Here is a 24,814-nt window from a genome sequence, read left to right as displayed (position 1 = left end):
TTGCTCTGTACTATTTGGAAAGATTGGGAGACATCCAACTTCTTCTGAATAATAAATAACTCCAAAAAATATCCTCCATACATGTTTCCAGGGGATGCCTTCCCGTTGATACTCTTCCTGTTCCTGCTTCAGCACCAGCTGGATGAAGAGCTGCTGCAGCTTTTCATTACAGTAGTTGATGCAGAACTGTTCAAAGCTACAGCACATGAAACAGAGGAGATTGAATGTAATGTTAATGTGTTACGGATGCAACCACATGCCTTAATATTTCTATACAGATAGACTGTGGTCCTTGTTGTGTTACAACCACTAAAATCATGTTAAAATGGTCAATATGGACATAAAAGTAAATTATTATATATATATTATGTTTTATATTTGTGGAATATTCTGTCTCATTCAAACCTGTTGTTCTGGAAAATCTCAAAACCATAGATGTCCAGCACGCCGATGACTGTGTTCTTCCCGTGGACTCTGGCATCGTAGTTTTTCACCTCAATGATGTCATTGATGCGTCCCACAATCCAGCAGAACAGACGCTCATACATGGCCTGAGGACGACAAAATGTTAGACGTAACAAGTGTGTAGTGGTAGACTAATTGGCTGCTGGCTGGTGAGCATGTGCCTTGCTCAGGGGCACAGAGTAGTCTAGGACAATTAACAGTTACAGATGGGTCTGCTGCGAGGGAAATGTCACGATATCAGTGAGTCAGACTTTTGTTTGCAGCCCACAGCGCTGGTCTTCAATCTGCCTACATACATTGTTTCCTCCACAGTCTCCAGCCTCTGTCTGGGGTCATAACATTGTGACTCATGCTTGTGTGAATCAGTGTGAATCGCAGTAAAAAATATCGCCAAGTACTTTAGCGAAATGTCACAACCCTCCAGGCATCAGCAGGCCAGTGTTGTATGTTTTTCTTTTTTGTGCAGCCCACTACAGAGAAAGTGCCTGACAAATGACCAACAACATGTAATTATCTATCAACCCAACAATAACCTTGGCTAGAGCGTCCCGCCCATAGCTGGCCTCTTGCATCGTATGCTGTTTTTCGATGACGTCTCGACCCGTGGCCACAGTGCGGTAGAGCAGGGCCTTCTCCACGTTTTCTTCTTTGGTGGACAGCAGCTCCCTGATCACAGACACCAGCTTTGTGTTCTCTATCAAGGTCACATCACCATCTACCCCGAATGTCAGGTTGCCCTAGAAGAGAGGCCAGAGAGGATGGATTAATGCTTCGATCTCTGCATTTGACCCATCCTAAGTGCGGCGCCCAGGGACCAACTACCTGGCAGGAGAATTAACCCCTAACATACATGTTTTGATGGTGGGGGAAACCGGAGCCTGAATGACCCTCAAATTGCACAAAAGTACGTCCACTTCAGATAATAAAAAATGTATAGAACATGTAAGAAATAGTATCAAATGAGCCCATGAGTCAGTGATGAAAATAAGAACTTTAAAAAAGTAATGGGACCGCTTTTTGATTCACTTTTTGTATTGCTTCATCTTCTAAATGTTTATCTTTGGTTGTTCTAAATATGTGTATTCATCACTGGCCTTCGGACATCTTGTAACTTAAGATAATATCTGTTTATGTGTCTATAAATAATACAAACTTGAGATATAACATGTTAATTGCAAAATTTGGAGATGTAGGTCGACATTTTTTAACTCAGGACAGAGCCAGACTAGCTGTCTCCTCCTGTTATCTGTATTTATGTTAAGCTAAGCTATTTGCCTGCCAACTCTAGTTCAACAGTATGACATGGGAGTGGTATTGATCTTATCGAACTCTTATCGAAATTAACATATTTCTGACTGAATGTTTACTTGGGCTTAAATTGAGCACATCTTTCAAGGAAATTCATCCGAAAAATAACAATGGCATATAAACTCAATAGCACTAACTGAACTGCTGCTAGAACTTTTTCTCTATTATCCCTATAACAAATAAACCATTACCAACATTGTTTGTAGGATTAATTGTGAGCTGCTTTTGCATTGGACCAGCATACAGTGGTAATAAACAAAAAATAAACAAACAGGTGCATTTTCAGATCCTTCAGATCTGACTCACTATCTTGGCATTGACACTAGTCCACTTCTCCAACATGGCATTCATTTGTCTAAAATCCATACACAGAACTCCCGCATTGGGACACAGCTGGCGTTAGACATTAGCAGGGGATTTGATATCATGGAGCGTTACCAGATGTAGGATGGTGGCCAGGATCTTGTAAACAGTCTGAATCTCATCCCCCGTGAAACCGATCACTTTCATGGCATCAGCTACAGCTTTGAAATCAGCCCCATCATTGATGCCAGACTGGATAGAGAGAGAGAGAGAGAGAGGCAAAATGAAAAGGATGACAACAAATTACTGAAAGGGGACAATGTCAGCTTTTTAAACATTTTCCTGCTGAAGCAAATCAAAATTTTAATAGACTATATTTTTCGTGCGTGTTTTTTTCCCGGAGCAACAAGTCTTTTCCTTTCTCCTCCAATTAATCTAGCCGGGATATCAGATTTCCACAGTTAATTAAATTACAAACCGGTGCTGAACTGTGAGGTCTCGTTATATAAAAATAGGAGCCGCTGAGGCACACAGTGTACAAACCGCCACCTCAGCTGTTTGGTTGTATTGTGTTCCATGACATCAGGCTGTTTGTTGCTGTCGAGTGGTTTTGTTCCTACTCATTAAGCTCGTGCAAAGATGGCGGCACACAGCAGAGGTCTAAATAAAGACACCTCTTCTGTACAGCAACACAGTGATGATGATTACAGAAATACTTTCACTACATTTTATACTTTCAAAACGTTGTAAACTGTGGTGAGGAAACACATCCGTAAGCTGTGTGCTTGGTTGTATTTATGCCTCTGTAAACAAACTTAATGTCACACTGACACTCTCTCCGATTTTGCTTTTTGGGGTTTTCATGCCACTTCTATTGGTCTGTCTGTTTGCATGTGGGTTGAATTGTATGTTCATTGTTTGGAGTACCTTAATTTGGCCTCCAACTTTGATGTAGTTGTAGGCTGTCGGGTCCCTCTGGATGTGAAGAGAGCGTAACAGGGAATCTGGAGCTCCTTTGAGCAGCTGGTGGAAGACCAGAATCACACAAACCTTACTTACAATACTTCATACAGCACCCTTGTTTGGTTTAAGCTAGGGCTGCAACTAACAGTTATTTTCATTATCTGTCAATCACATTCTCTCATTGACATCTCTAGTTTTTGCAACATTAGCTATTATAAAGCTACAACTACTTTACATGGTGCCTACTGTAATTTTACTTATAATGTACATATTGCAGCAGAGTCGTTTGCCTTCTATAGAGAAGAAACAAATTGTGGCCTCATTTCCAACTCACTAAACTCAAAAGTCCTCTTGAAAATGATTGCACGCACACACATACTGTACATGTGCTCCACATATATAACACACAGGTGCACACACACACACATTTACCTGGTAGTATGAATGAAAGCTCCTCTCTCCTGGCTGTTGGAAAATGACCCTGGACTGTTGGGGAAGAAAGCAACACACAAAAACAGGACAGTGTAACACAACAGCTGTCTTAAAGAAAAGAGAGGGAAGTTTGTCTAATTACTACCTTTTCACTATTACTACCTAGGCCAGTGGTTCCCAATGCAGCAGTTCATTCAAAAAGTCATGTTATTTTCTCAGATTGCTTGATTTGAAACGTTTTTGCAAGCCTGAAAGGGGAAAACTTCACAATAAAAAAGCCAAAAATAGTAGAAAGTACTAGTTTTTAATTCCCTGCAGTATCTTGTTTATCATCTCAGATTTATAGTATCCTGCATCCCTTGTGGGGCATCCAGACCCCCAGGCTGGGAACCACTCACAATAAAGAGGAACATGACCACCATTGGGAGTTTATTACCACAGTTGGAAAAACATTTTGAGAAGATGTTTGACTGAAACATCCTATTGTATAATAAAAAAGTATTAAACCCTTCGTTAAATGAAAATGACATAACATGTACTTAAGAAAGACTACTGCAATGTTAAACAAACTACCTTCTACAGTAGGTACAATAGCATCTGCACTTTACAATACACTCATACCTACTACACCATGTAGTAGGTATGACTACCCTTCGTTTCATCTCTGAGACTAGCTGACGCGCCTTTACCTTTTCCAGCAGGTAGTTGTTGATGTGGCCTCCGATGGGATCTCCCTTGAAGTCAAAATTGATGTCCATGTACTTGCCAAAGCGGCTGGAGTTGTCGTTGCGGTTGGTCTTGGCGTTCCCGAAGGCCTCCAAGACACAGTTGGATTTAAGCAGCATGTTTTTTACCCTGTGAGGAGGCAGGGTGATATTACAGGTTGAGAGGCTGACTAAGTACAACCAGGTAATACACTGACTCATAATGTGAAGCTGTGTGAGAACAAACCCCATCTGCAGACCCCCATTGTGCCACTAGTACTGAAATCTGTCCTCTATAGCCTTTTATTTTATACCTTCTTAAGAAAATGAAATGAGATTGATTAAAATATTAATGGAGCATTTAGCAAATAAAGACTTTGTCATGTTGAAACACAACTCTAAATGAATGCTAATGTTGCCCAGTGACTGCAGAATTAATGTAAATAGGAAACTGTTTACTAACATGTTTACCATATCAACGTTGTGAGATGATGATGTGCCACTGTTGTGTAGGACGTTGTGCTGCCCCCCAGTGGTAAACAAGCAAATAATGCAGGTGAAAAAGTAACAGAAGTATGAATCACATGTAGAGGTCCTGAGCAGACATAGAGCTGTCCTATCAGTGTTTGTATACGTGAGATTTGCCCAGAGTGTGTGTAGATTTGTGCAGCGGTGGTAGTTTGCACCCAGTTGATTCTATACAGTCAAATGTATCAGCAGCACTGTTTAACTGGAACTGTAAAGTTGACCTTAAAACCTTTTACTGCACAAATCTTATCTGACCTACATTTACTTTGAATAAAAGCATATCTCTTGCTTTGCTCTTTATAACTATCTAGTTGATTTCAACACACTTTAAATACGACCATTCTGTAATGTTGGTGCAATTTCTTCTCTGGAGTGAAAGGTCCACGCCCATTCAGGTATCAGTGATATGGCGCTGTTGAGTTTTAACTATATCTCACTATGATCTATGAGACTTTGACTACTGGCAGTGTTCATTCCTGCAATGTGACACTGACTTACTTAAAATAGCTGTGATAAGATAATAAAGTTGACCTGTAATAAACAATGATTCACTGGCTGAGAGAAAATCTAATCATCAAGAATGAGCCATGAAGTCAGGCACTGAAATAAGTTCAAGACCTTTTCTTGTAGGTAGAAAGAAAATAATTATGAGCATTTGTTTTCATTTGTACACTCTACGGTGAACGTTTGACACGGTTTTCCCCTAACATTAAATTATCATGTATCTGGGTATCTCATTTGAATATGAAAAACACATCTTCCTACAAGGTATAAAAGGGTTTTATGTGCAATAAGATCAATGCTACACAACAAGTGTAATACATGAATCCACAGAAAAACACCCTCCGTGTCTCACAATATTTGCCGTTTATTCACCAAACCAAGCTTGTGCCCATACAGTGTTCTGCAGTGTGCTGAGGTTCAAACTATGTCACTAACAGCAACTCACCTTTCAACTTCAGCCCTCTGATTGGGATTGGTGATAGCAGCAATGTATTGCATTATATACTTGCTGGCCTCTGTCTTTCCCGCTCCACTTTCCCCTGCAATAAAGAACACAGGGCAAATATTTTATAATAAATCAATAAATAAATATAGTAATAAATCAATATATTCGCTATTAATCATTATGACACAGTTTGTTTGGCGTGTAAATTAAACTATAATTAAAATCGCATGTGATTTAGACCAAAATTGTAAATATAAAAAAATTTAAATGATATTGATATTTTTTGTTATCAGAGCAAAATCCAAAGATTGACATTTTATTTTTCTGCTTCAGGCTCATTCATTTGGAAATCATTACTGTGTAGCACAAAACTATTTCAGTCCACCACACCAATTTTCAGATTTCAGAAATATTATTAGACCAAACAGTATTCCTGTCTCTGTATGGATTCATGACATGATATCAGGGCTTAGAGAAGCTCAGTTCTCCCTCTGACCACTGAGTGGTGCTTCACCCTCTGCATGGATGCTCCATGCTGCTGCACAGCATGTGTGACACATGAAATATTTGTTTTAGAAAAAATGCTTTGATTTTCAACTTAGCAGGTTTTATTAATATTTTTCAAGATGTCTCTTCTCAGGGGAGAAAACATCAGAGTATAAGAGGAAACAATGGATTATTATAGCAAAACTTTATGTTTATATTATAAAGGTAAAAAAAAAAAAAAAACAGGATCTCAGACTTGTAGTTGTATATAAATTGAACAGTGAACAAGAGAGTAAAACATCTCTGTGCTTCTTGTATGGCCCACGCAGGGGGGCTTCCCGTGTTACCTGAGATGACAATACAAGTGTCTTTGTTCCTCCTCTTCATGGCTTTGTAAGCAGCGTCAGCGATGGCAAAGAGGTGGGGCGGCCTCTCGTACAGCTCGCGGCCCTTGTACTGCTCTATGGTGTCGCGGCCGTAGATGTTCATGGCACGGTAAGGGTTGACAGACACCACCACCTCTCCGATGTAGCTGTAGATCCTCCCCTTCTCAAACCTGAGGACACACAACAATGGAATATAATCAAATTAGATGTGGAAGAAAGTTGTGGGACTGTTGCGTCTTTCTGTGTTAAAGCTTTAAATATTGTAAGTATGAGTGTTTGCATGGTCCAGTATTAAACACAGAATATTTAATCAAAAACAAACTCAAAAACAGGACATTACAATAATAATGAATCGCAATAGTTTTAAATTGCAATACATATCAATACAGGCCCCATATAAATCAAAGTCACATTGTATTTGAAGGCCCCTGCCTCCCTGCGTCCACCATGCAGGAAACTCCAAAAGAAAATAAATTATATTAAAATTATATTATTATATTATAAATAATTATCTTTATCAAGAGTATGAAATGTTAATTTGTAATCTCAAAACAAATCGTAAATACTAAAAAAGTACTGTACTACAGCCACAATTAGCCATCACAATTTTGCATGTTCCGATCTCACAGAAGGCGTTTTTTATCACACCCTCTATCACTTCCATAAGGAAGTCACTATAATAGACACCAAAAATGTGTCCAGGAAAAGATCCAGTTTCTGCTCCTCCTGCTCTGACAACTTGTTTTTGTGTTAATGCCGCAGCAAATGAGCTTCTAACTTTGTGGCAACAGTTTGTGTTTGTCCCTTTCCCGCCAGGACCATAAAGAAATAGTTTCCCCAGCTTGGTGTGGAAGAACTTGCCTGGCCTGTAAAGAGCCCTGACCTTAACCCCACTAAACACCTTTGGGATAAATTTGAACTCTGACGCTGATTCCCAGCATCAATGTTGGCTGAATCCCTGCATCCAGGCTCCAAAGTCTGGTGGGAAGACTGAAAGAGTGAAAGAGTGGAGGCTATCACAACAGCAACGTGTGTATTTATGTGTGTATGATAGTTGGTTTATGTGTGACATTCATAAGTATCAGGTGAGCACCAAAACACTGTGTAATCTCTGAGTCATATAAAACTTTATGATCATTATTATCATTATTATGTGGCTGTAATGTAGCTCACCCTCACTTTCTGCTCTCTCGCTCTCTCTCTCTCTCTCTCTCCACCCCAGGCCGCCTGCCTGACTTCCTTCCTCTCCAAAGAGGACTAGTATCCCAGTGTCTCTGACAGAAGAATGGTCTCTTTTATTCACAGCTGCCAAACCTCTGCCGCTGCCTTGCAAGGCCAAAAGCGTATTATTCCACAACGGTCCTAAAAAGGCCCACGTAAAGTATTTGTGATTGTGGGTTTGATGCAATTGCCAGATAAACTCAATCAAGCACTCATTTGTTTAGAGACTTGTCAGATATTGAGATATCAGTTGTTGAACTAAAATGCTGACTTGCTGGTAGAAGTACAAATCAAGCACTGAAGAGTGTTATGCTTTGAAGTTGCTGCATTGAGCATCATTTCTGTCAACTGAAAGGCCTTGAGGCTGCTGACAGATGCCTGTTTGTCAGTGTTTTCTAAACCTTGACTTTTTAAATACACGTGAGCCTTGGCCTTTTTAATCCAGCTTATCTTCTCCAAAGCTTCTGTAAACTGTACTCAAACCGTTTTAAAACAGTGTCAACTCTACCAGTGTCACGACAGCAAAGGAACTTGTGTGTTGGCTCAGGGAAATAAAAGCTAAATGCTGATGTATGGTAACACCCACACAAACAGGGAACAACCACAGTGCAGGGGAATGTGAAAGTAAGTAGGGCTTTCATAAATGAATCAAATTATGAATTGAAATGCATTTATGTGTGTGACACAGTGACAGAAAGGGTTAACAACACAATGGGTGGAATTACTCATGCAGTAGCTAGAAACAACAATGCTACCTCAACTGTTTGTATGTAACACATGACCTAACAGAGCAGACATGCTGGCATTAGCTCATGCTAGTGTGTAGATTTGTGTGCCAGTATTCATACTGTCTGTCAGTCAGGCCAAGCACAAACAGGCACAACTGGCTGACAATGACATGGGGTGTCCGTGTGTCCTGGACAGACAGCATAAGGGGCATCAGTGTGACATAATGCTGGGGGGGCTTGAAAAAATATTATCAGTATCATTCAGTGATAAATCCTTGCAGATTTGATGTACACTCACTGGGATGGCAGTGAGAGCTCGTAATGAATCCAGAAACCTAATCTCAGTAGCAGGCATATAAAGATGGACAGCAAAAAGTAAACATTAGGGATGCCACTATCAGGTAAGATACTGAGCTTATGTACTCGTACTTGTAATCATAAAACAAGTCCAATACCACTTTACAGCAGGGTGACGGAACCTCAGCAATGTCAGCAGTCTGGAGATATTTGAAGCAACTTTTACAACAACAATAGCAACATTTAATTTGTTCCATTCAGACACAACATGTTTTTAAAGTGATTGTTAGAACTGTAATGATATATCAGTATTGTATTGGTGCATTTCTAGTATAAATGATTTGTATATGAGAACTAAAGCTTGCAAACACACTAGTTAGTCCAAGAATATTTATAAATTAGATTTTAAATTAGGTTAAATATATTTACAAAAAATAACACAACCACCTGTCACATTTGTTTTCTTGCAAACAGAATTAGCAGTTCACAATCATTTCTGTGAGCAGCTAAGCTAACATGCTGGTTCTTCCTCCCCTGGTGCTGCAGAAAAAGACCCATTGTCCCTCCCCCTCCCCCCCCCAGTCAGGAGGCTGCTGTGTGCCCGCTCCATTGTTCAGACGTCAATCGGAGGTCTTTGTCTGAGACAGGCCCTCCGTCTCCCCCTACGTGGGCCGACACGGCGAGCTGCCCACTTAACGCACATGTACAATAGCTTCTGGGGGATTGTCAACAATGGTTTACATGATGGGAGGGGTGTATCTGGAGTCCCAGCTGGGTATGCAAAGAGAGAAGGTGACAGGGTCTGCTATCCATAATGACAAGATCCACAGGTATTTTCCATATTGGACAGGAGCTGGTTCCAAAGAGGGACTAACCTGAACAAAGGATGGCTCATCAAAGCACATTATACTGTAATATATATATATACTCTACTACATATACTGTAATATATTATAATAATATCTGAGGAGACGTAGATCAATGACAATTACTGCAATAACAATAATACTAATAAAAGGCAATATTAGACTCAGATAGTATAGATAGTATTGGGAGCATTAACGTGATGGCAATTTATTTATTGTGTTTTTGTATAGGGACAAGGAAGTAGCATAATAAAATGCCACACACTGCAGCATTTATAGCCTAAGCTGATTTGCAATGCCCGTCCCTAGATGTTCATTTAACATACATTAAACTCTCTACATTAAAACAACTTAATATGTGGACACAAACTTATACATTGAAGCACCATAAATGCTTTAATAGACACGCCATTGTTCGTACTCTTCAGGTTGAGTTTAAAACGATCCCAGCCAGGGTCCAGTTTGAGTTCTGCAGGTAAGGAATTCCACATTTTGATCCCCCAAACACAAAAAGCTGTTTGTCCGAATGAGGATTTACGTAAGGGCACGTTACAATTCCCACTGGATGCTCCACGTGTTACTGAGCATGAAGCTCTGAGTGGAACCACAGGGCCGCTGAGAGCCTGAGCAGCCTGGTTATGTAGACATTTGTAGATGAGTTCAAGATTAGCAAACTGAATTCAATTCAGAGGTCTGGAAACAGGCTAATGAAAAACCATAATTCATCATGTGTCTGCCAAAAACAGATAGAACCATCATGTTCCTTAATCTCTAAATGATTTCTTAATCAAATTCCCATATGTGCATCCCAATACACAGACAAATGAGAAATAACTTTAAAAATGAGGTGACTCATATACTATAACCTTCATATTGAGAAGATCTTCAAGACCTATCAGAGATTTAAGTAACGTACTGGACACAATCTCCACCATGATCATCATCAGAGCAATAAATCCATATCTTCCATCAGACAGTTCACCTTATGGCTTTGACTCAATGTGATTAATGATTAATAAGGTCTGTTTCATGACTTTTCAATCATTTTTCTGATATAACATATAAACAAAAACAGTCTCTAGACTAGTAATGTTTTCCTACTTGTGTTACTCTGTGTATTTCAATATGTTCAGTCTGTCTTGGTCTTGAACTGTAAATCGTTGGCACTTTAAGTAACATTTCCTTTTTTATAATAATTCTTTTGTGCATTTCAATAGGTTTTATTTACATTATGGTGTTTTTACTATTTTGTCCTGTTGTCTGTCCTGCTGCTCTATGAGCTCACCAACTCAACTTCGTCACTTACTGTCGTTGTAATGACAATAAAGTCAATCCAGCTGAAATCTCCAACTCAAAACTCTGATTCGTCTCACATTCAAGCATGTGTGTAACACTCGAGCTAATTGAAAACACACTCCTGGACAAGGTGCCAATTATATATATTCATCGTTTTCCCAACTGCATAACAGAGACATCACTTACCGTAAAATGAGCAACACTGCAAGACATCATTTTCATTCATTCACACAAACGTCAAAGGGATGTTTGTGTAAATATTATTATTGGGAGTGTCAGTCTGGCATTGTGGTTTTCATTTTCCCCACACCAAGACAAAACATTACACACTGGACTAACAAACCCTCCAACATCACCAGCAGTCTTTGTGCTGCTGCACACTTTAGACTAACACAGGCCCAGTATAAATCAGTGAAAGGCCCAGAGGTACCCGCTGCTTTCCCCCACCTCCCAGTTTATAAATAACATCTGTGAATCATGTTTGTGTCGGTCATCATTTCATAGGGAATGGGTTCACATGAGGAGAAGAGGAGAGAAAAATCAATCAGTCGGAGCGTGTCAACTGAAATACAGGGCTGGCTGGTCCATCTGCTCCACTCTCATTCAGGAGGATTTAAACGGACACACAGGACAGAGATTAGAGAACCTCATGGGTCATAACAGTCTCCTACAATTGCTATTTATAGGTACAAGGAGAGACTGAATCAGATTTTATAATTGGTAACACAGCCACCTGTCTGTTTGAGTTTTCAGACCAAAATGGGCAGAGCCCCATCTGAAACCACAGGTTAGATAAAGGTTCAGTTTGAAGAGAGTTAAAGTTCAAACTGGAAGCGAGGTCCATAAACACGCAGGCGCAACTGTCTCTACATCATCTTATATTCCCCCCTGTCATCTCTCTGTCCGTCCGGCTGTGAAGGGAAGTGTGTCTAAACTGGTCTGACCTCCAGTCCTGTGATCTCTTTCCAAAAAGGACCCCTCCCAAGAGCCGCCAGGAAATAACAGAGGGAGACAGAGCATGAAGAGGAGGTAGAGTGGAGTGAAGAGAAAGGGGGAGGAAGAAAGCTCATATGTGCAAGTAGCAATCATAAATTGTGGAGACTCCCACCTAGGGATGTGCCGCTATCACATTTCCCTGCTACCAAATATCACTGTAAGGGATATGATGACAAACACTTCCTCTGCAGGAGAACTCACCTCCAACATACCAGAAACACCATGACCGGTGTGTGCTGGTAGCTCACCTGGCTGATACACCAACGCTGACTCTTTGCTGACTCCGACCTGAGGCTCTCTGGTGCATGTCGTCCCCTCCCCTCGCTCTCCTCCCATGCCTTTCACTTTTCAGCCTCCCCAATAATTAAAAAGGCTATAAAAGCACCAAAACCTTTTACAGCCAGGTTGACTGAAGTGCTCTGTCTGTGTTTCTATGCATCAGTTCATGTTCTGATTCCTGTTTCTTCTAGGTGTTAATAGCTGTTAATAGGATCAAAGAAATCCTGCACAATGGCCAAAGTGTGCTATTTTACAACTCAGAGCTGTATCATGAAATTCAGGTCTGTAGTTCCCTTTGTGCTACTCGTAAAAAGAAAAAGAAAAATGATAGATTAAGTATTCATAAGTCCTAAAAATAAGAAACTATTTTACATACTGGAGGAAGAACAGAATGTGTGTGCAGTGAGATTCCTCTTTGTCATGTTTCAACTCAGAGCCCATAAACTACCCAAGTACCAGTAGGTCAACTAGCTCATGTTAGCATAGCGAGTCATGGTTAGCTGGAGGTGCACAGACCAGCAGCCTGGTTCTCTGGCCCGGCTGTAACTCACACAGAATCAGACAACTGTGCAAAGATCTTAAAAAGTGACTTCAAAGGTTACGCAAAAACAAACAGGGAAATGTGACGAGTGTTTTTCACTCTACCAACAACCTTTTTCTGCCCCAAAATACCAGAAGAACCCTACTGCCACACACTGATGCACAAACCTACAGTATGTACACACATACGCGCACACAGCTCTCAGATGTGAATTACAGAGCAAAGCCGAGCACAACCACTGTCTCCAATCTTGTTTGGGTGGGTCTTTTTTTATGGTTAACTTAGGGAGGAGCGCCAGCCATTTATGACATTTTCTCACCAACAATCCCTCCCCTCTCCCCCACACAAAACAAGAAAACCTTAAGAAAAGAACTAGGAGGTAAATGTGACTAAAAACAATATGTAACAATGCCACCTTCCACATCTCTACCCTGAGACTGGACACGCTGGGGGAATTAGGACATTTTTATGTGACTGTGTGGCTTTGATTAACACTCGTCACAATATTTCAACAAAGAAAGCGAGATCCAACATGAACCAGAGCAAAAGTCATGAAGGCACATATGCTCCAGAATAAAAGCACTGTATGTTGCATCGTAAAAAACTTTATCAGCTTGTTAGCGTCTGCTCGTAACGTTCAATCCAAGCTGGTGCAGAGTTGTCCTAAAAAAGCAGAATTTCAAGGCCACAGAGAAAACTTTATCCAGACTTAAATCCCCTTTCTTTGTGGGTCTGATGCCGTAAACGTTGTAGCAATGGAGGAATTTGCTGAAGAAAGAAAGTGTTTCAGTACTGTGTCCTATATTGGGACTGCGTGGTGCAATCTGTGGCCCATATAGGCGTGAGCTGAACCGGCACGTGTCGTCATCATTATGTGTTTGAACTTCAGGGTCATTCTAGGAATTATGAAGGGAAGAGAGATAATCTGTTTCTGTCACTATCAGTGCTCTTGTTTAGACTAATAGCAGTATGCTTCAGGGCTTACAGATCTTGTCTTTCCATAAATAGTTTTCTTACAGAGCAGCCACCACTGCTCTCATCTGTATGACCAGAGTTCAGTCTATTCTTTCTTAAATAGAGGGAGGACTTGATGCTTTTGCTTTTTTTAATGTTGCGTAGATAAAATAGTTCCAATTCTTCTTATAGAGCAGTAAGTATAAAGCTATTTTTCATCCCATCCAAATGGCTGGAGTCTGTTGTATTCTTTCTGTAATGTTGTAACGCCAGACAGATTCAGCACAGACTGTAATGTACATTTAGAGCAGTGGTTCCCAAACTATGGGGCGGGTCCACTGGTGGGGCACAGAGCCACTGCAGGCGGGGTGTGGATGACTGGGGGCAAAACTGCAGAGTAGAACAAAGCTGAATGAATATGATTTATATGGGGAAAGTAATACAACTAAAACTCAACTCTGATCCCTTTTTATTAGTTTTCTCCTATCACTGGTAATGATGGTAAAAAATTGTGGGGTGTGGGGGTGTGAACTTTTTTCCTCTTCTAAAGAGGAGGATGCCAGACAACGTTTGAGAAGCACTGATTTACAGGAGAAGTGTATTTCTTCATCACCCCCGCCTGTGTAAAGGGGTCAACAGTTCACAGTCGTACGAATAAACGCAGTGAGGATGAGAAAGCTGCTCCAGAAGCTGCTGGATTAGGCCGTTTGACAGATGGATGCAATGATAAGTGATGATAGCTCACGGACAAGAGGAAAACAACAACAACAACAACAACAACAACGACAGTAATCCAGCATCAGTTCTCAGCAATCATGTCACTGACTGAGGCCTGAAAGGCAAAACTGATCTAATAGGCTCTCTGAGGGGGTTATCAAGTACTTCAGACCAAAGGCAGACGATAGCATAAAGTGTGCCAAAGGAAACAGAGCGTGGCTGTTAACATCTGGCTCCTGGTTAATAATAGTGAGCTGACTCAATACTTGCTACAACTACTGTCATATCATATACTGAGGACCAATTACTACCGATATTAACGCTGGCGTTTTTGCACATTAGCATTAACTTACTTTAGCTTCTTATATACACAACATGGCCAAAAGTATGTGGACACCCATATGTGATTATTGAACAGCTATTTCCAAAAGCATGGGCATAAATCTGTTTGTCTTACATCCTCCACTCTGGCAGCAGGGATTTGCTCGGATACAAAGGTGTTGGGTGGGGTTACGGTCAGGGCTCTGTGCAGAACAGTCACATTCTTGCACACCAAATTGGGAAAACTATTTCTCTAAGGGCTCTGGCTTTGTGCACGGGGGCAGTGTCGTGTTAAAACAGGAAAGGGCCAAACACAAACTGTTTCCACAAAGTTGGAAAGATTGAGAAAAAGAGGTGTGCAATCTAAGGGATACCAACAACTAGTCCTACATAACAGATCTGTGGCTCCTCTTTTTTAGTGCAAAATAAAATATTAAAATAAATATAATATAATATAATATAATATAAAAAATACAAAAATATCCAGTATTTCTCACAATAAAAAAAGGAGTCTGAACGATGTTAAATGTAAATCAGAAGTTAGCAGACTGAGACAGGTGCATGCAGGTGACAACCAGAAGTTAATTATTGTAGTTTGACCGGCTGCTTTGGTCAGCAGTATCATGGAGGCAGTTAAGATGAAGTGAAGGTCTTGTTGATTAATGGCTAAACTAAGCAGGTCATTGTGTATTATGTGGTGTATAGCCGTCCTTTTATTAACTCTCTATATGACAGCTATTGCTCCTTTGTGGCTAATAAAAGATGTGCTCTACCGTAGAACAGGGTTTTAATGTCACACACATATCTCTGTAGGTTTCATTCAGGGGACCCACCAGAAAGTGTTGCTCCACCGTTCTCTCCTCCACTCCGCTCTTTTATGTACAGTGTGACAGAGGCCTCCTTCACGGTCTGCAGCCATCAGACATCTGGGCTCTGCATTAGGGGATTTTCCGCTGCTTTGTAAAGCCTGCTTAGTGCTAAACAGCAGCTCCCAGACTGTCGGTAGGAGACGCAGCCCATCAACACATAACACATCCACCCTCCCTCAGGCCCAACATCAATCTTCTCCCAGAATCAGAAGAGGTAGTTTCCCTGCTACTATTACAGCTGGCCTGCTCAGAGGCTGCAGCGGGGAGACACATTATGTAAGACTTCTTGCTATTCTCACACTTAAAACTCCTGAACTGCGTGTGTTTCAACTGTTTCACTGCAAAGATGGTTCCCAGTCTAACATGTGTAATACTGCGCAACTGTGTCATACAATGTCTTAAGACAATTACATCATCTTTTATTTCCTGATGACACAGGCTTGACTAAATCTTCTATTATCTAATACCTAATGGTTCTGATTTGACCACAAGACCGTGTCCCACTTTCCTCTAATGATGCCGTGTCTGTGAGAGTAAATGATATAACGTTATCCAATTAGAAGAGAGAGAGAAAGAGGCAGACATCTGTCAACTCAACATAAAGCCAGAACATGAGGATGTGATAGGAACACACTCAGACATGGACGATGCTGTTGTTGCCTCCACTCTCTCCATTACTGCAACAATCAGAAGTATTTCAGTGAAGCAGACCAGGCTGAGAATGAATCCTGATTCATTTCTACACACATTCTTGATTTTTGACTCACTATGATCATCTGTATCCTGTGGCTCCACTGGTACCACTGAATCTCATGCCACAACAAACTTTGTTTGACTTGAAAATGACTGTGTGAGGACAGTATTATATAGTAGATTCAAGTTGAATTCAATAATATCACATTCAATTGAAAATAATTATTCCAAGCAATCTGTTATGGCTGCATGATGAACAAAATGATATTGCAATTATTTTGATTAGTGATCATATTTGTATCAGCATTTTTATGATCACTGAAGAATCAAAAACCTGATGATGAGACATTTGTTGGGGTCTGTAACAAACATCTGGAAAACAACATTTGTAGGCCAGGGTATCTCTGCAGCTCTACAGTACTTCATTATGAAGCTGTGCTGTCTCACATTTTACCTTTAGCTAAAACTTTCACCTTTGGCAATTTGGACTTATTATGTCCCCACTGCGACGTCACTAATATTTCGATTAACTGCGCAGTCCTACTGAAAAGTCACAGTTCTTAAGATTTCAGCTCTGGTTACTTACAGGACACCTGGGGGTATATGTGGTAATGTTAAGAACGTCTTTATGATACAAGAGTCCCAGAGTTCAATTCAAATGGCAGGAAATAAGCTGATGCAAATATGTTTCCAGTTCAAAACTGAATGAAATGTACACATGTGCCAACTGTTGTTTTCTGAATTTCAGCCAGTCTGTGTGCCAGTGTTGCCCTGGGAATCATTGAATCCAGAGAGGGAATGGCGGAGCCCACCACTGACAAAGAATGCTACTATGTAGAGAGGTAACTTATAATGAGCATACATGCATTTAATGGCTATAACAGAATGAATACCAGTCATAAGTACCATCAAATATTGGGTTTAAGTCACTGAAAATCTTAAGGGTTATAAATGTTTGCTGTTTACATCATGTACGGAAAAAGAGAGATCCAATACATGCAACAGGTGAGCGTGAGTCATTGCATCAACATCAATATTTTATTCATGACTTTGCACACATAGTGACATATATTGATGTTTAAAACTGTTATTCATTCCAACTATATTACCCCATTCAAGCTGCTTTTAGTAGTACGACTGTCACACTTTCCTGTGCACTTTACAGACCAGTTACAGCTGCATGTCCCTGTCTATTTCACCAGCTTCCCTTTATGGAAGCCCCCCCTTTTTTCCCTCCTTGACATTGTTCCACAGAGGAGTTCAGATTTCATTATAACATCACCTTCACCTCTGAATCCAGTACACAGAGATACACCTGGGTGTGTTCAGCCTAGTTTAGTGGACTTTCATAGGCATTAATGGCGACAGGGAATCATGTAGCTTAATCTATCCTGTATGCACTCTGCAGGACTTTAAAAACAACCCTTTCCAAGACGCAGCAAACAGCACAACAAGCACACTCAAAGACAATGCCATAAGGCCGTGCTGGAATAGCTCTTAGGAGCATGTGTTCCTCCCATTCACACTACAGGATGTTCCCATGAGGCGGGCTCATCTGGATACTTAGGGGAAATGGGAGCCATGTGTAAACAGCATGGCTGCAGATCAGGTGGCTGACCCTCCTTTCTTTGCTGACTGGGACTGTAGCCAGCCACCCCCCCCTCCACACACACACACACACACACACATGTTGTAACTGTAACATGTATTTCCAGAGTGAGAAGATTATTTTAGTCTGATTAAATTTCCAAAATTCAATAAAGAAGGGCTTTCTGGTGAAAGCAGGAGCGATGATGGGGGGGGGGGGTTGGACCTGGCTGCCTGGCTGCCAGCCTGCTTCAGAACCTGTTTATGCTTTAACACAGTGGCCGGCGGCGGCTGATGTAAAAGTCACAGTGGGCTCGGCTATGAAAAGGGATGACTGGATGGATCTGGAGAGAAAGAGAGTGAGAGAGAAAAAAAAGAAGAGAAATGGACCTATCCAAAAGAACCAGACATTACTCAACATGCTATTTCAGGAAGGCACTATGATTTCTATCAGGGCTAAAAGAAGGGCAGGGAAGAGCACAAAAACAGACAGATGGACGAAGTAGAACAGCATGAGAATAAACGGGGAGGGAGAATGGGATAGAAACAATGGGATTATTAACTATACAAAGACAGTGCTGGAAGAAGTACTCAAAACCTCTTCCCAAGGTCAATACAACAATCCAAAAATACTCTATTATGTAAGTTACGTTAAGTCAACATTGAAATAGATTAGATACATTTTCATATGTATGTATCAGCAAAATGTTAGCGTTGTAGCTGCTGGAGGTAGAGCTGCTTTGTATACAGTACAGTGGTTTGGACACTACTCACTTTAAATGTTTTAGGACTTGTGTCTTCCATCGTCTTGTTTTGTCTTTTTTTAATCATTACCTGGTCTTGAGAGGAACAACATCTCATTTATGTGTGTTTTCATATGGATATGGTTGGAATGACAGATACACTTGGAGGGAGGAATGAAGAAAAAAGTTCTCAGACAGATATTTATTTTTGGGGAATTTCCTAGAGGGGAAATCACCTTTTGGTGGAACTGCAAACAACTCAGAGACATCTGAAAGCTACAAGGGGTCCCAAGCAGACACTGCTTTAGTTGAAGGACTTTTGTATTGTATCTTAAAAGCTGAAGATAAAATATTGTGTGAATGTAAAATATTAAATTGTAAAGTAACTAGTAAGTGCAGCTGTCGGATAAATGTAGTGCAGTAAAAGGTACTAGATATTCCTCTGAAATGTAGGTAAGTATACAGTAGCATTAAATGGAAATACTCACTGAAGCACAGTACTGTACTGTACTCAGTTGCTTTCAACCACCGTCTAAAACGATGGTTAAAGGGAATAGTCTGTGCGTTGAACAGTGGCAGTAAATCCTCCAGCCCAGTGTGTGTGTGACTGTGAAGTGACGTGAGGCGCTGGCTGTGAAAGTGAGTAAGCTGTTCCACCCCCACAGCTCAGGGCACAGCTCCAACAGGTGGACAGGGGAACAATACAACACCCGAAGGAAGCCAAGAATGACATCACATCCAACTAGGACACACAGACGCACAAAGAAAACACCCGTATGCGCACACACACATGCATCACCCAAACCACCCTCTGACTCTCATTAGGGATTCCCCAACACAACCCATGCAAGCTGATTCCTGAAAAACTTAACACCCATTACTTCAGTGAATGCGGCTCAGACAGGAGATACGAGTGTCGCACGAATGCATCGCGGCTGGTGAGTGGGCCTGAGAACAAGGCTTCTGGGAAGTTGTGTCTGGGGGTAATGTTGCAGACAGAGGAGGTGGTTGTTGAATCATGAGCCAGACAGCTTTAATGCGACACGTAACAACATTAAGTTCTCTAAGTGAGACAGAGCCAGAGGGAAGGGTGGAGCTTCTTCTTTTAGGGTAATCATTTTAAAATCCAACACATTAAAAATGATCCAAGAATCCAGAATTTAACTGAAATCTGAAGAGCATTTCATCTCTCATCATTTTTTCTCATCGTTTTATTGTGATTAAAAGATTACACATTGCACTTTCACCATACACTCTTAAAGAAATATCAAAAGTATGAAAAATCCAGGCAGCAGAACCAGAGATGTTGGTTTTTTATTCCATGCATTGCTCCTCCTGCTCAGAAACTGCCCCCTACATTACCAACAATGCAACACAACTACCACTAGTTCAAGTGGAGCTCGTAGCGGCTAATGTAGCCTCGAGCAGACATAAGGAGGTCTGGTAAGCTCACTTCTTTCTAACTCCACACCCAGAGATTTCTTTGATTTTCAAGCCCAACTGATGCTGACATCACTTGAGACAATTCATCAGAGTTTGCAGCTCCCTCTGATCAAAACAGGATTTATACAGCTTCTTTTCACAGATACAGCAGTATTCCATAAGACAAAATCAGCTGTACAAGAACATTGCTTTAAATAAAATAGTCTAAAGTTAGCATGGTAACAGTCTCACCACAAGGTCCAAATTAAGAAGCTGTTCCTAAACTCTTAAGCTAACAGGGAGGCAACATGGACAAGAAGTCTGTGAAGGGCTCAGAAAAACCCACTGACTACCATCATGTAAAGTGATGGATTCTGAATGAACCTGGTGTTGAGCTTTCTCCTCATTTCCAAGGTCAAGAATGATGATGTTAATAACTTGTCAAAGATGAAGTACTTACTTACACCACTTGACACTGCAATACTTTTGCTACTTGATGCTATGAACATCTTTGGCTCAGTAGTCAAGAAATATTGAGGTTTGATCTGGTCTTAGTAAATCCCACATCTTATTCTTACTGTCACTTAAGACATACTATACTCGAGACACACATATTACATAGTATGAAAGGAATACATGTATAAGAGAAAATGGTGAAAGGCAGTGGCCAAATGAAATGGCAAGAAACCATGACACAAAGGCACTAAAAAAAGACTAAAAACTGGTCAAAACTTGTCCTGAAGGGCCGGCTGCCGACCCTGCCTGCCAACTCAGGCAGTCCACAAATGAGACGTCTCTGAGAGCTGGTGAACTTATTTTAGGGGGGATAAAGCTACACAAGCACAGCCCCTGTTTACGTAAGGATGGTAATGTGTTTCAGATTACAGACGGTTGTATGGAAATTCTTCTGGCGAGACTGGACTGTTCACTGCTGGGTTGCAGGGGAGCGGGCCTACGAGGCGTTTCTCAAACAGCCTTCTATGAATCCGTCGGTTCGCGGTAGACTTCTTCATGATTAGCATGAAACCTCCTGGGAATGTCAGTCTGAGGCACTGAACCAACACTTGCATAACGTTTTCATGAAGTTCTGACTACTAAAATATAAAATAAGCATATTTTACGAGCACAACTGGGCTACCGTCTGCCACAGGTCCTGTACCTTTAAGCCTTTGATTGTAACTGACTTTGCAATCCCTCGCTGCTGGTCTATACAAGGCCAACAGCTACTGGGCAAGTGAAGCAGGAAGCTAACAGGAGAACACTCCCTATCTTAGCATTCATCTATAAATATTTCTCTTCCAGTCACTGACCACCGCTAAGAGGAAAAAACTTTAATAAGCGGGTTGGGATTAAATATTCTTAGAGGCATTTGCTGCACAGAATCACCCATTTTCATCTTTGTGGCAGGGTACGAATATGTCAGCCAGAAGTGTGTGTACTGCTCGTGGACTTTGGTTTTATTGCTGAGGAATGAACAAAGGCATGAAGAAAGTAACAAGAGATCTAGCTAAGGAAAGGACCCGGGGCTAAGTCTATGCCAAATATGCCAGTACTTTAACTTTCAAAAGGAGCCTCTGACGTATAAACACATAAATGTCATCAGTGCCGCCCTTGTTTCACTGAAAAGAAAGACAGGGTTATTTACTCAACCATATCTCACAGGAGGAGTACAAAGTCTGACCCTTAACCCCGGGTTTCTCTCCCTGGCTAGCCTTACTCTACCTGTGCCACGTGGGTTCTTTGATCACTGTTTATTCTGCAGGAGAAAGAGAAAAGGATTTGGGTTGTCCCTCTCAAACCCAGTCTACCTGCAGTTGGAGCAGTTCAAACAGGAGAACCATTGTTCCTTAAACAGCAGATGAAAATAATTTCTATGTAATTTCATGGTCCAATCCAGGAAACACCAGAAATAAGTGACAGCATTAACATCAAAGGCGTGCACTGTGAGTTATATAACTCATAAGAGCATGTGTCAGTGCTACTGAAGAATATATTCCCCACGGTTCTGAACCTCAAATACATGTGCCAGTCGATTCCCCAACCAATCTCAGAAGAGGCTGCAGGAAACAATGAAATGTGAGGAGCACAGGAAAGGGGAAATGCCAGCTTTCCTGCCTAGTTGGCCCGCTCCATATTATTGGAGACTTCCTGTTCAAAGTCCTCTTTAACTCCCCATTGATGGGTTCAAAGGTCAAATCACTCGGAGCAGTTTATACAGTCAAATAAACAGGAGCTTTCGGAAATTTCACCACAATATCTGGACTTATTCAGACTTGTTCTATAGATAAAATCTTGAAAGCTATTATCTGGAGCCCACTGGGGAAAATGCGAGGAAGGTTCAGTCCTGAGCTAAGAATCCTTCAGCCTCTGGTTGAACATATTTGTGCCAGATCGTGGTGCACACCACATCTGGGCAATTCAGCCCGTGTTATGCACTAAGCTGACTTTCAAACAGTGCACATATTTGGACTGGTTGTGTTTTGCTAGTCCCACCCATCATGTACTCTAGCAAGACTTAAACAAACATCCAGTCCTGTGAAGCTCAGTCCGTCAGGTTCCTCTTATCAATGTTCATTCATCTGCAGAAAACAGATAAAAAACCATGTTTACATTGTGTAGAACTTATAACCCATTTGGAATTTTAAAAATACTTCTGGAAAACACAGGAATGTTTTTTCCTGGATGCCAAGGGACAGACAAAACAAAGCTGCCTTACAAAGACATGGTGAGATATACACACATACTGTCAGCTTACAGGACCATCAGAACTACACTATACAGAGAGTCTTTGCTCACCAATGTCCGTTTGAAATAGCTTCCTGTGGTCATCATTTTGTCTGAATTTCATTTTTATTTAGAAGCAGACAGCAGTGGCTCTCTGTCCAAGCTCTCCTAACATCTACCCTGGTGAAAAGACACTCAATCCCTAGAATTTGTAGGGGAACTCCTCAGTATGCCTGACTTGTGGCATTCCTATGGGCATCAATTAGGTATCCATTTAGAGAAGGAGGGAGCAATCACAGTTTAAGCAGATGTATTTTGATACAATAACTCCCTTCAGGCTGTAACCCGCTGTATTTTCCCGTCATGAGTCATTTTTAATCACACATCAGTTGATTCTCCTACATAAACACATGGTCCAATGGACTGTGCTGTACAGTTTGAGTCCATGGAGTCTTATCTGCTGACTGGTCAAATCAGGCGAAATTCCCAAGACCCCAACAGGAATTTGGCTTGGACTTTTATCCTGCCAGACATCTCTACAAAGAGACTGGGCATCTGCTGGGCTCTATTTAGAGACTGGGAGGCTCTCTGGAACAGGCCACACAGTTCAACCCCAAGTCAAACAAAGTAAATGTCAACTTGAACAACCATGTCCTGCCACACTGAGGGGAAACAAGCAATCTTTCCAAACCCTGCCTCACATGCAGCCACTGGGGGGCTGGATTACCTTCTCAACATGGTAAGCATTTAATGACACAAGTAGAAATCCCCCTGCACAGCAGTGTAATTCAGTTGGTTGCTAATGAAACTCAGGCAACGGGAGAGTCACTAAAGGAAGGCTGGCGGCACACTAAAGCTCAGCTTTAGACCTGCTGAGATTTACACAAGTTCTGAAAGAGTAGAAAATGTGCGCTTTTCAATCACTGATGAAGCACACACCAAATTCTCTTCCAGTGCTTGTGAAAATGGCCAAATAAATTAATTTTGTTAAGTGGGTCTAGGGCTGAGCTTTGGTGTGCAGTAAGCCTTTTTCATTATGCCATTATACCTTTAACTGTGAGGTTTCAACCCCCACATGTAGTGTAAAATACACCCAGGAGAGATGTGCAGATGTGCCCCAGACATACTTGTGTTGGATAAGTGTACCAGGACAGACCATTAGCTGCCTCATGCCCTCTGAATCCCTCCTTCGAGGCAAACACACCCACCCTCAGACTACGGGAAAAGGAGCAAAAAGGAAGCACTCCTGGCTGCTCACACCCTCCACAAATAACAATCTGCACACGCCATCTCCGGACCGAGCTGTCTAGCAGGAGGGAAAACAAACAGAGAGAAAATGGGAGAGAGTTGGGAAAATGAGGCCTGGTGCTGTCTGGTTCCTCTCAGGTCTTCTTGCCTGGCTTCCAGAGCTACTGTACACACCACCGCAGCTTATCTCATTTAAGAGGTATGGCTACAAAAACAAAGCCAACCACAACGGCCGTGTCTTCTATGAAACATGTACACTTGTTTAGCTGGCACTTTGTCCTCTTTCAGCCACACAAACAGTTACATATAGGTACACACTGAAGTTCAGGGCTGCGAGTAATGATTATTTTATATATCAAATAATCTCTACATTATTTTCTCAATTAATCGATTAACTGTTGTGAAACAAATCACACTTTCCAAAAGCAACAGGGCTGGGCTATAAATCCATATTACACTGATTGTGATAGATAGATATCATCTTAGATATCGGAGATCATAATAATAAGGCAGCAGAAGAGTTGTGGTTTCCTGGTTTTAAAGGGTGAATTACAGCCAAGTGGTGTCATTTTCTGGGCAGACTAACTGTTTAGTGATTATATCCACACTACTGATGATTATTTATCAGAAATCTCATTGTGTACATATTCTGTAAAAGCATCGATTGTCATCCCTACAATATTGTTGCAGTATTAATATTGAGGTCCATGTCACGGCGATATCTTCAAATGTCTCCTTTTGTCCAGCCAGCAGTCCAAAACACAAAGATAAGATAAGATTAGATATTC

The 24,814-nt window shown here is 41.2% G+C and overlaps 1 protein-coding gene across 1 annotated transcript in view; it reads right to left on the bottom strand.

The window, feature by feature from the left end:
• The window catches only part of myo1d (myosin 1D), a 99,909-nt gene that overhangs the window by 72,233 nt on the left and 2,862 nt on the right, over window positions 1-24,814 (bottom strand). Inside the window, exons 2-10 of the mRNA XM_035668011.1 lie at window positions 6,486-6,694; window positions 5,653-5,746; window positions 4,161-4,326; window positions 3,472-3,525; window positions 3,004-3,099; window positions 2,212-2,328; window positions 999-1,202; window positions 406-551; window positions 82-196 (exon numbers count right to left, since the gene is read on the bottom strand). Coding sequence (XP_035523904.1) covers window positions 82-196; window positions 406-551; window positions 999-1,202; window positions 2,212-2,328; window positions 3,004-3,099; window positions 3,472-3,525; window positions 4,161-4,326; window positions 5,653-5,746; window positions 6,486-6,694 — 1,201 coding nt within the window. The remainder of the gene's footprint in view (window positions 1-81; window positions 197-405; window positions 552-998; window positions 1,203-2,211; window positions 2,329-3,003; window positions 3,100-3,471; window positions 3,526-4,160; window positions 4,327-5,652; window positions 5,747-6,485; window positions 6,695-24,814) is intronic.

Source organism: Morone saxatilis, unplaced genomic scaffold (genome assembly GCF_004916995.1).
Source record: "Morone saxatilis isolate NCDOM2014 unplaced genomic scaffold, NCSU_SB_2.0 Contig1, whole genome shotgun sequence".
Classification (NCBI taxonomy): domain Eukaryota; kingdom Metazoa; phylum Chordata; class Actinopteri; family Moronidae; genus Morone; species Morone saxatilis.
This window is presented reverse-complemented; position numbering and strand designations above follow the sequence as displayed.